Here is a 12,066-nt window from a genome sequence, read left to right on the forward strand (position 1 = left end):
GCCAATATGTGTTGTTTTTTCCTCGTTACTGTGGGAGAGTGCAATTATCCAATCCACCAAGCAACTCAAAACGAGAGTGAAGTTAGAAAACGCCTTGATGTACTATAAAAACGTGTCAAATATGAATATTATTGTGGTATTATATTTGACTTTTTACTTGAATTGGGTAAGGCTTCATGCTGTGGTCCAATTCTGTCTTCCAGCTAATACCTACCTCTAGGCCTCTTCAGGCCTCCGTTTTCAAAACAAAATCTAGGCGGAAATAGAAACTATCAATTTCCTTGTGTTCAAGCTTCTATTACTCAACACCAGTAGTACTTACAGGGCTCCTGACCAGTGTTGCCACAGTTACTTTGAAAAAGTAACTTAGTTACGTTACAGATTACTTGATTTTAAAAGTAACTAAATTAGATTACAAGTTACTTTATTAGTTACATTCAGCAGCTGCCGACAACACCCCCGCCGCCGCAACATAAAAATAGGTGCGTTTGACTTCATGCAGCACCGGCGGCACCTGTGCAGTGCTGCAACTCCAAATGTTTCTTCAAATTTGACATCGTGTTTTTGTAGCTTGATAGCACTATGTCGCCACCAGCACAGTGTACAATGAACCTTGATATTTCCATCTTTAGCTGACAAATACTCAAAATAGTGATTGTATTTCCAACTCGAAAATGCGCATCTCTCTCTCTCCTGCTAGCTACATTGTTGTTTGTGTCGCTGAGTGGTAGGTCTACGTATATACACGTGACCCTCGTGCTAAAACGTGACTTAATTGTCGCATAGGCTTAACTCCCAGAGACGCAAGAAGAAATCAAATATATATTTTACTATTAATGACAAAATAAATCTGATTACTGGTTTGGAAATAGTAACGCGTTAGATTACTCGTTACTGAAAAAAGTGGTCAGGTTAGAGTAACGCAGTGGTTCCAAATACTGGTCCTCGGGCCCCCCTGCCCTGCATGTTTTAGACATTTCCCTGCTCCAACACACCTGATTGAAATGAATGGGTCGTTATCAGGCTTCTGTTGAGCTTGATAATTACCTATTTACATTTACATTTACATTTAGCAGACGCTCTTATCCAGAGCGACTTACAGTAAGTACAGGGACATTCCCCCGAGGCAAGTAGGGTGAAGTGCCTTGCCCAAGGGCACAACGTCAGTTGGCATGACCGGGAATCGAACTGGCAACCTTCGGATTACTAGTCTGACTCCCTCACCGCTCAGCCACCTGACTCCCCACCTCAGGTGTGTTGGAGCAGGGAAATATCTAAAACATGCAGGGCAGGGGGGCCCGAGGACCAGGATTGAGAACCACTGGAGTAACGCGTAACGTTACTTAGTAACGCGTTAGGGTTTAACGGTAACGCGTTACCCACATCACTGGTCCTGACAATAGGGGAAATATCTTCAGTGTCATCTTTCAAAAGAGACCACAGTCTCTCTCTCTCTCACTACAACATCTGTGAATATCCCCCTCTCTCCGTGCACAATCTGAATCACTGCGCAGGACAAATGGCTTTTCACGAGAATCGGCAGTAGAATCAATCCGGAGTTTAGGAACGGTTAGTATCATAATTCTCTGCACAAATGTGTCCAAAACTGATACATTCAAGTTAAATATAATAATATTCATAGTTAAATACATTCGACAAATATAACAATACGAGTCCAACGTAAAGTTTAGACAACCTAAAGCACAAAACTATTTTGCGCTCAAAATATGTGTCCACATTTTTGACTGGTACTGTATACTCACATCAAACTGATACAAGGACCTAGGTTTGGGCTAAGCCCCTATTGTTTACAACACCTGGCTCCGCCCTTGCCTACCACAACAAATAGAATCTTAATTTGTGGGAAACACTGCTTGCTATTTAAGTCCTTGATATACGGGGAATAAACAACAGACTAGAAATTGTAAATTATAATAAACAATTACATTAATTGTGTCAAGATTGTTTTTGTTTTTTTTATCACAACAGACAGAAAGCCATTTTCATATGTGATCTTGTGTGTTTTTGTACCTGCTGGTAGCTCTGTGGCTGGGTCATGGTTGGGGGCACCAGGCGAGGCTGACTGGGGAAAACATGGCCATCCAAATACAGTGGAGGGATATGGTTACCTTAAAAAAACAGATTACAGTTGCTCAGTTCATAGTTGTTCATAGTTAGAAACAATAAAAAAAAAAGGCTTCCATGCAAACTTACCCTGCATGGACATTGAGGGTGCCACAGAAGCCACGGGCATGGGTGGCATTGCCCCAAAAGAGCTGTAGCTGACCCCAGTGGAGGAGCCCACGCTACAGGGGGGCTGGGTGCTGGAGCTGACCCCACCTGGGGAGCCCTGCTCTGGGAGGGACTGAGAGTTCTCCCATGCCTTACGGGCTGACTCCATCTGACAAAATACAGGTAAAGACAGGGCATTGGTCCATGTACACAACAATTTTACCTTGACAGGCCTAATCATGCTCACAGAAATGGGTATTGCTTTATTGGAGCCCTATAATTTCAGCAATACAGAAAAAGTGGATGGAGATGTGGACCAACCAAATTCAACGGATCCCTTCTGAGATCTGACAAGCACGGGAGAGATATTTTGGTTAGTCAACCAAAACGTATGTAAAATGTATATATATTTTTTATTAATCTAAATCAGGGGTCACCAACACGGTGCCCGCAGGCACCAGATCGCCCCTAAGTGAGTAGCCCACAGGCCTGTCCTAAAAATAGCACAACTCACCAGTGAGCTGTTAATATAGTTAATTGGGTGTGCTCAAGCCTTCGGCGAGAGCACAACCTTTGTTCTCTCACATATATATTTATTTATTTATTGTTTATTTTCGCCCCCCTAAGGATCAGTCAATATTTGGACTACATACACAACGGCGGTGTCAAAAGGTTCGTCTTGGTAGCGATTGCGTTGGTTGTATTTTTATTTACGTTCCGTTGCATGGTTTAAGTAGAAATTGCGTTTTTGTGGTGAAAAGTTAAGCTAACGGTGGCTAATTTGCTAGCCACAGTCACTGACGTTACTAACGTCACTACGTCACTAACGTCACGAAAACACGCGTGACTACCTGTAGCTAGCAGAACATTCGTTTCACATCTGTTAACTTGGGGGATAGCTAGGCTATCTATAGCTTTACTGCAAGGCAGCTGCAGAAACGCCACAAGCAAAGAGGCCAGGGTGATAACTATTTACTCATTTTACTTTGTGATGTGAAACACAATTATGAAATGTAATGTACAATATTAGCTGATATTATTAAGGAAGTAGGCCCACATCTACTTTTGGAAACGGTAGTCTACTATTTCACTGAAGCATTAGCATCATGACATTAGCCTCTGTTGCCCGGGCAACACATACTACAGTGGTCTATGATGCATCTGTTTTCAATCTTTAAAATAAACATTCCTCACAAATACATTTTCGTTGTAGGATTTATTATGACATTACATTACAAGTAAACGATTTGTGGGTGAAATTATCATTACCTGTGGTTTCAAACCAGTGTTGCTCACTGCAACGCTGTAGCCTATGCCGCTACCAAGACGAACACAGCAGTAGTCTAGTACTGTACCGTAGTAGTACAATTTACCGGGGCAGCTTCTCCACACAGGGCTATATCGCATTTTGCGTTGTTACTGACAATGATCGCTACCAGTGAGCTTTTTATGAATGAGCGATTTTCCACTAAATAAATGTCAAGCTTATTTACGTTTTGGGGGGCATATTTTCAGTTGGCAGATGGTACTGTTTGAATCGCGATTCCATCTTCTACTGCCGGGTAACGTCGTAGAATAATCTTCAAAGGGGGTTCTTTATTAATGAATGAATGCAATGAGTAGGCTAAATGCCTGAAAATATCATGAGAAGGGAAAAACTTAAAATGACGTTTAAGTCATAGAGATTAGGTCAATTTTTACACCGGTCTGCCCAATTTATTCGTTTTGTTTCAACGATGAGGCTGCCTCTTGCAGGGGAAATGAGAAGACATCTATTTCATTCTACACTTCACTCGTATTTTCAGTTGTAAATGAGCAGCAAAAAAAAAAATGCTTCTATGTCAATCTATGTCATCTTTATAAATAATAAGTATGCATTTTTATATAAAATATACAGAAATATCAGTTGTAAAAATGTCATTCAAAAACGGACCCCTGTGCAACCGACGCAAGCAAGCACACCCTACAATTTCCCCAGAAATTGTACCCTCTCTAGTTTTATTCTGTTTCTATTCTTTTAATCACACTTGCATTTATATAGATTTGAAAATGACAATGACATGCTTTTATTGATAAAAGTAAAAACCAGTATTGTGCGCATGACAAAACTTCAGCGTTCGTGGAGAGTGTAAGCTGACGGGTACAGCGAAGTTGGGGAGCTGAATGCGGTTTCTTACCCCCAAAACATGGCAGAAAAATAAAGAAAACAATTTTCACAGTGAATGGGAGGAAGAGTTATTTTTTACTACTGTGAAAGAAAGCTGCGTGTGTCTCATTTCCGGGGCGAATGTGGCAACGGCAAAGCGGCACAATGTGGGGAGACACTTCATTACGTGTCACAAAAGCTACCATGCTAACTACCCATCGGGTAGCGCGCTACGGGGCAGAAAAAGCAACATAGTTCATGATTTGTTAAAAGGGTTTTTCAGTGGCTAGTGAAAATGGGACATTTTTCCTATGAAATGTTGTAGAAGTGATCATCTTCAATTTTAACAATTGCTGAGATTAATAGAAATAAAGTGTTGAGTATTGATATTATCTGTTCCACCTGGTTAATTCATAAGTCATTGTTGATAATTATTGTTAAAATAATTAACGTGATCAGTGTCTTCACATGGATGAGTATCATTAATAATTAATCTCACTGTAATCTTGGCGTTAATCTAGATTTAAATGGCTCATTTGAATTCCGCCGAAGGCATTCAGAATGTGTGCTACCCAAATAATGACTAAAGTAAGTCTGAGAAAGGGTTTCTCAAGCGAGGTGGCGCATTAGACCAGGGGCTCATCTCCTGTTTCCAAAATGCATCACAAACTGCTTGAGAAAGCTGTTCTACTATGATAATTGGTGATGAAAATAAATTATGTTCAATAAGATGTACTTGTGTATGTGTTGTTCTGTTGTAATTTGTACAGGAAAATAGCGCCCCTACACAAAAAGCGAATTAAACTGTGGTATTGTTCTTTTGATGTTTCCGTGGTCAGAACATGATACATGGTTAAGCTAAGCAGACACGATTTTTCCCTGCTCCGATGTATATGGCCAAAAAGCGTTTGTCTTTTTACAGTGCTTGCTGAGTAAAATGTTGAAAAGAACTTCAAGCTTCGGTCTTTGACTTGGGAAAACTGCCATCTGTCGAGCTAATGTAGCTGGCTACAGGGACCTAGCCTCACACACAGAAGAGGGGGCATAACAGTAAAAAGACAACCCTTCCTAGGCCAGCGATCATATATTCTGTGAGTAGAAATCAACAGTCACCTTGACACAAAGAATAGAATAAGGGAATTTTGAGGAATTAGAAACGAGATCACAAATATCTAACTGCTCAAGCACCAGTAAACATTCCATAGCTAATTCCCTCGCCTTGCAAGCGCGAGCCAAAGCTGAGGCAGCACGTGTAGAACTAGAATACGCACGACAAGAGGCAGAGCTATTGAAACAATAAGCCATTCTAAATGCCAGTTTGCATGAACTGAAATTACAAAAGGCAGTAGCAGCTGCAAATGCAGAAGCTGAAATGCTAGAAGCAGCTGCTAAAGAGGAATATCAATTGTTAACTCCACTTCAATCCATCGAAAACATGCAGCATCAGACCTCAGCTTCAACTGAAATGTATGGTGGAAATGCTGTAACACAGACTCCCAATATACATCCAGACCACCCGTCCTATCAGAGGGAAATAACAGTCAACACATTAAATTCAGTCACAGGCTCACAACCAAATGCAGCACCACTCATGACTTCACATTCATCAGTGCGCCAGCCCACTATGGACAACGGTGAAGCGAAGACACGTGAGAATCAGGGTGAAATGCCACGAAGTGAAATCAGTGACCTTAAATTCCTTGAGCTAGCTCAACATCGCTCGTTCAGAGGTCAAGCTACATGGATACCACATCAGGCTACCAAGCACTGTGGATGGACCAAGAAAAACATGCAGTTTCAGAGACCTCCCCCACGACTCAAAACACTGCAACGAAGACTTCAAGCCTTTCCAGCCCCACTATGCATATTCACTCCCTGTGTACAACACAAGCCTATCCAATACAACGGCTGCAACTGACCTGGGGAAATATTTGATGCGGCGTGAGCTGGTGAGTTCAGGTCTTTTGAAGTTTGATGATAAACCGGAGGATTACTCGGCCTGGAAAGCATCCTTTCTTAGCTCTACAGATGACTTAAAGCTTTCTGCCAGAGAGGAACTTGACCTGCTGTGCAAATGGCTTGGGCCTTCATCGTCTGAGCAAGCCAAACTAATCAGAGCAGTTAACATCCACAACCCACCTGCCGGTCTCAATATGTTGTGGCGAAGACTGAAGGACGTTTATGGCTCACCTGAGGTGATTGAAAATGCACTTCTCAAGAAAGTTGAGGATTTTCCCCAAATCTCAGCCAAGGAAAATCAAAAGTTACGAGAACTGGGAGACATTCTAATGGAACTTGAAGTAGCGAGGGCAGATGGATACTTACCTGGTCTCTCGTACCTCAACACCTCCCGCGGCGTCAGCCCAATAATCCAGAAACTTCCAACCAGCCTACAGGAAAGGTGGGTTACTGTTGGATCACGCTATAAGGAACAACACGGGGTGGCATACCCTCCATTTGCAGTCCTTGTGAACTTTGTCACTGATCAAGCAAAAACACGCAATGATCCAGCATAACAGGAGCATGGTGTCCCTCCAAGATTGAGAAGTGTTCTCCAGTCAGGCTCATTACACACGAACATCAGTTGCTGTCAGAAGGACTGAAGTCTCAACGAATGGCAGCGACGGTGACAGTACCGCAGCAGCCAGGAGAAATGATGACCCTGACAAATTGTGCCCACTGCATAACAAGCCGCATCCACTGAGGAAGTGCCGCAGCTTCAGAAACAAAACACTATGAACGAAAAGCTTATTTGAAGGAAAAACGCATGTTGCAAAAGCTGTGCTTCATCCACCCACGTTGCTAGAGACTGTGACAAGCCTGTGCTGTGCAAAGAGTGCAACAGCGACAAACACTTCATTTCCACACTTCATTGTGGAATCCTTGGATGGCAACAAACACAACCCCTGCCTTTGCTGATCGAGTGTGACATGCTGCCAGACGACAGATACAAAATACCATCACCGGAGGTAGCTAGACACCATCCCCATCTCGAGCATCTGGCAGACAAAATCCCAGCCTTGGACCCAGATGCATCCATCCTACTCCTCCTTGGGCAAGACCTTATCCAGGTGCACAAGGTACGTGAACAGTGTAATGGTCCGCACAGCGCACCGTTTGCACAGCGACTCGACCTCGGATGGGTGATTATCGGAGATGTATGTCTAGGAAGAGCACACAAACCCGCCACCGCCAACATCTTCAGAACCAACGTGCTGGTGACCGGACGCCACTCCATACTCCGTCCATGCACCAGCAGCTTAGTGGTGAAAGAGAAGATTGACAGCCCTGCTACACTCCACGCGACTCCAAGTGCTTCTCACACAGCCAGCGGTGGCCAGAACGAAGACAGCCTGGGAAGAAATGTGTTCCAGAGGACACAGCACGACGACAAGCTTGGCATGTCCTTTGAAGACAAACTGTTCCTCGATATCATGGACAAGGAGGTCTACATGGACGACGCAAACTGCTGGGTAGCACCACTGCCTTTCAGGCCAAACAGGCTGCGTCTACCCAACAACAGACAGCATGCTGCTAACCGTCTCACCTCTTTGCGCCACATGCTGGAGAAGAAACAAGGCATGAAAGAACAGTTCTTCAACTTCGTGCAAGGAATGTTGGACGCAGACCAAGCAGAGCCTGCTCCAGCACTGAAGCCCCAACAAGAATGCTGGTACTTGCCAATATTCAGCGTTTATCACCCACATAAAAAGGACCAAATACGGGTAGTGTTCGATTCTAGTGCCAAGCACGAAGGAATCTCACTCAATGATGTGCTTCTCCGTGGCCCCGACATGAACAACACCCTCATCGGGGTCCTCATGCGCTTTCGCAGAGGGCCTGTTGCAGTAACTGCGGATGTGCAGCAGATGTTCTATTGCTTCATCGTCCAGGAAGAACACCGTGATTTCCTAACAGATCACCGAGTACCGCATGAAAGTGCATGTTTTCGGAAACTCTCCTTCCCCCGCAGTAGCGATTTATAGCCTGAGAAGAGCGGCTCTGCTTGGAGAAAAGGAACACGGTGCTGAAGCTAAGCAGCATGTCATGAGAAATTTCTATGTGGATGACGGACTCGCTTCATTCCCCACCGAGAATCAAGCCATCTCTGTCCTGAAAAGCACAAAGGATATGTTAGCAGAGTCAAGCATCAAGCTACATAAAATAGCTTCTAACAGACGTGCAGTGATGGATGCCTTTCCCCCCGAAGAGAGAGACAAAAACATGGTCAATTTAGAGCTGACTGTCGACCCCTTGCCAGTACAGCGCAGTCTGGGACTCACCTGGAACCTGGAGTTTGACTTTTTCATCTTCTGCGTATCCAGAGAGAAGAAGCCCTTTACTAGAAGAGGAATCTTATCCACTGTTAATGGCCTTTACGACCCCCTGGGATACGTGTCACCTGTAACCATCCAAGGTAAAGCATTAGTTCGAGAGCTGTCCGCCGACCAAGCTGCGTGGGATGCCCCCCTCCCAGTACAAAAAGAAGAACAGTGGACGCAGTGGACAGACTAACTCTGTGAACTTGAACAGCTTCAGATCGAAAGACCCTACACACCCATTTCTCTGCGCTCCACAAACTACAGAGAACTCTGTCTTCTCCGACGCCTCCACCATGGCCATATCAGCAGTGGCCTACCTCAAGACGACAGACAGAGAGGGACACATCAATGTTGGATTTGTCATGGGCAAATCAAAGCTGGCTCCTCATCCCCCACACACGGTTCCACGGCTTGAACTTTGCGGCACTGTCCTGGGCGTGGAAATGGCAGATCTAATAATCGACAAACTGGACACAGACATTCACAAAGTAACATTCTACACAGACAGCCGGATCGTGTGGGGATATATCCACGACACAAAAAGAAGATTCCATGTGTACGTAGCGAACAGAGTTGCCCGCATCAGGAAGACCACAAGCCCTGAACAGTGGCACTTTGTCAGCACGGAACACAACCCAGCGGACCATGGGACTCGCTCAATGGCAGCAGCTGTGTTGAAGGACACAAACTGGTTCAAAGGCCCAGCATTCTTGACAAAAGAGACTTGCACACAGACAGAGGTATTCAAACTCATCAATCCTGATGCAGACGTAGATGTACGTACACAGATCCAAGCCTTCATGACTAATGTCTCTGCCAGTGAGTTAGGTTCACATCGATTTGAGCGCTTTTCCAGTTGGAAGTCACTCAGTCAGGGCATAGCCAAACTCATACTCAAGGTGAGTTCCTGTGCAAAGGGCTTAACCAGCAAGACAGACGAGGTGACACAAGCAAAACTACTTGTCATCAAAAATGCTCAACATGATGTGTTTGTAGAAATAAAGTGCCTTTCTAGAGGTGAAGTCGTGCCAAAGTCAAGTGCTCTGAGAAAGCTGAACCCCATGATGGATGCGGATGGCCTATTAAGAGTTGGAGGACGGATTTCTTTGGCCGATGTACCCTGGGAAGAAAAACACCCAGTCATCGTTCCCAAAAAGCACCATGTAGCCACTTTACTGGTGAGACATTACCATGAGCAGGTCGCTCACCGGGGCAGACATCTCACAGAGGGCGCTGTGCGCTCTGCTGGACTGGATTGGAGGCAAAAGGCTGGTGTCAAGTGTCATACACAAATGTATGACCTGTAACAAGCTGAGAGGAAGAATGGAAGAACATAAAATGTCAAACTTGCCTTCTGACAGACTAACCCCAGGTCCTCCATTCACTAACGTGGGTGTTGACCTGTTTGGTCCATTGACCATAAGCTCCAGACGCACTCGAGGCGGCCTTGTAGAAAATAAACGCTGGGCAGTCATCTTTACCTGTTTAGTGATAGAGCTGTGCATATCGAGGTCCTTGAGTCCTTGTCATCTTCAAGCTTTGTGAATGCATTAAGAAGATTCACATCTATAAGGGGCCCTGCTTGCCTCTTTCGTTCTGACAGAGGAACGAACTTCATAAGTGCATGCAAAGAACTTCAGATCAAATCTGATGACCATGAACTGACTACTTACCTGAGAGACCAAAGCAGCACCTGGATGTTCAACCCTCCTCACTCCTCACACATGGGTGGAGTTTGGGAGAGGATGATAGGTGTTGCTCGCAGGATCTTCGATGCATTGTTGCTCAAGACAAACGGCTCCCATCTGTCTCATGAGGTCCTAGTCACACTCATGTCAGAAGTCATGGCCATTATGAATGGCCAGGCCTTTGGTTCCCGTGTCATCTGACCCAGACATGCCCTTCGTCCTCACACCTGCCATACTCCTAACACATAAAGATGAACCAGTATTGCCACCTCCAGGAGAGTACGACCTCAAAGACCTCTATGTAAAACAGTGGAAACAGGACCAGGCTCTTGCCGATTCTTCTGGAAACGCTGGCGTCAAGAATACCTGGTGTCACTCCAGCCAAGGAGGAAGTGGCACACAGACAAGCCAAACCTGAGTGAAGGATATGTGGTGTTGCTCAAAGATGCGCAAGTCAAGCGGAATGAGTGGCCTGTCGGAGTAGTGGTGAAAGCCATCCCCAGCAAAGACTCTAAAGTTCGCAAAGTGGACATAAGGGTTGTCAGAGAGGGTACTCTAAGGGTATATTCTAGACCTGTCTCCAAAGTTGTTTTACTTGTTAAAGGGGAATAGTGTTATATTGCATTATAACAGACGGGCAAGTGTGTTGTTCTGTTGTAATTTATACAGGAAAATAGCGCCCCTAGTGGTGTACAAAAAGCTAATTAAACAGTGGTATTGTTCTTTTGATGTTTCCGTGGTCAGAACATGATACATGGTTAAGCTAAGCAGACACGATTTTTTCCTGCTCCAATGTATATGGCCAAAAAGCGTTTGTCTTTTTACAGTGCTTCCTGAGTAAAATGTTGAAAAGAACTTCAAGCTTCGGTCTTTGACTTTGGAAAACTGTTAGCGATCTGTCGAGCTAATGTAGCTGGCTACAGGGACCTAGCCTCACACACAGAAGCGGGGGCAGAAGTGTTTATTAACTGTTTATTAGATTAGTTAGCTTGGCTGATAGAGCTGTGCTGACGGGCTTGCCTCGGTTGCACTCAAGCATCGTAGTTTGACGACGACTCTTCCCCTGCTCTACATCAGTGCTTGGCCCGGCATCTTCCGCATTAGCTAAGGGAGGCTTTGCGTTTAGGTGGTATTTGAGACTGCAAGAACTCCTACAGTAAACTAATTCCGCATAGCACAAGGTGCAAACAACCTTAGTCTTGTCGAGGTTTCCATTGGGAAGCTTCTTAAAAATACATTTTCCCTGAAGCAAACCAGGCGGCTTCATAGCTGCATCCATGTTAGCACGTCACGTTTGATGTGATAATTTCATACACATGGCATACACACAGGTTCGAAGACTCGTTCTCGCCCCCTACAGTGCAATTCGGCTAGGTATACATCCGCGCTAAAATATCAAGGTGAAAGTCATCATAGCTTGCGTAGTATAGACCCAGCTCCCAACCCAACTTTGAGAATAGATTAACGGCGATATTTTTTTTATCGCCCGATAAGAGTCTCACGTTAACGCAGCACATTAACGCCGATAACGGCCCACCACTACAAAAGAAACAAATATTTAAATGACCACCACAATCCCACTAACTGATGCACATACAATGGATTAGTATGCAGCTGTTACACCTGTTATATCACAATACAACTGCATGCACCAGTTGAGTTGGTGTTGTGGTCATTT

General features: G+C 44.6%; 1 protein-coding gene across 1 annotated transcript in view; it reads right to left on the minus strand.

Annotated features, from left to right (window-relative positions):
- The window catches only part of prrc2b (proline-rich coiled-coil 2B), a 68,724-nt gene that overhangs the window by 14,229 nt on the left and 42,429 nt on the right, over positions 1 to 12,066 (minus strand). Inside the window, exons 23-24 of the mRNA XM_062484307.1 lie at positions 2,215 to 2,401; positions 2,032 to 2,129 (exon numbers count right to left, since the gene is read on the minus strand). Coding sequence (XP_062340291.1) covers positions 2,032 to 2,129; positions 2,215 to 2,401 — 285 coding nt within the window. The remainder of the gene's footprint in view (positions 1 to 2,031; positions 2,130 to 2,214; positions 2,402 to 12,066) is intronic.

This window comes from Osmerus eperlanus, chromosome 18 (genome assembly GCF_963692335.1).
Source record: "Osmerus eperlanus chromosome 18, fOsmEpe2.1, whole genome shotgun sequence".
In the NCBI taxonomy this organism is placed as follows: Eukaryota; Metazoa; Chordata; class Actinopteri; order Osmeriformes; family Osmeridae; genus Osmerus; species Osmerus eperlanus.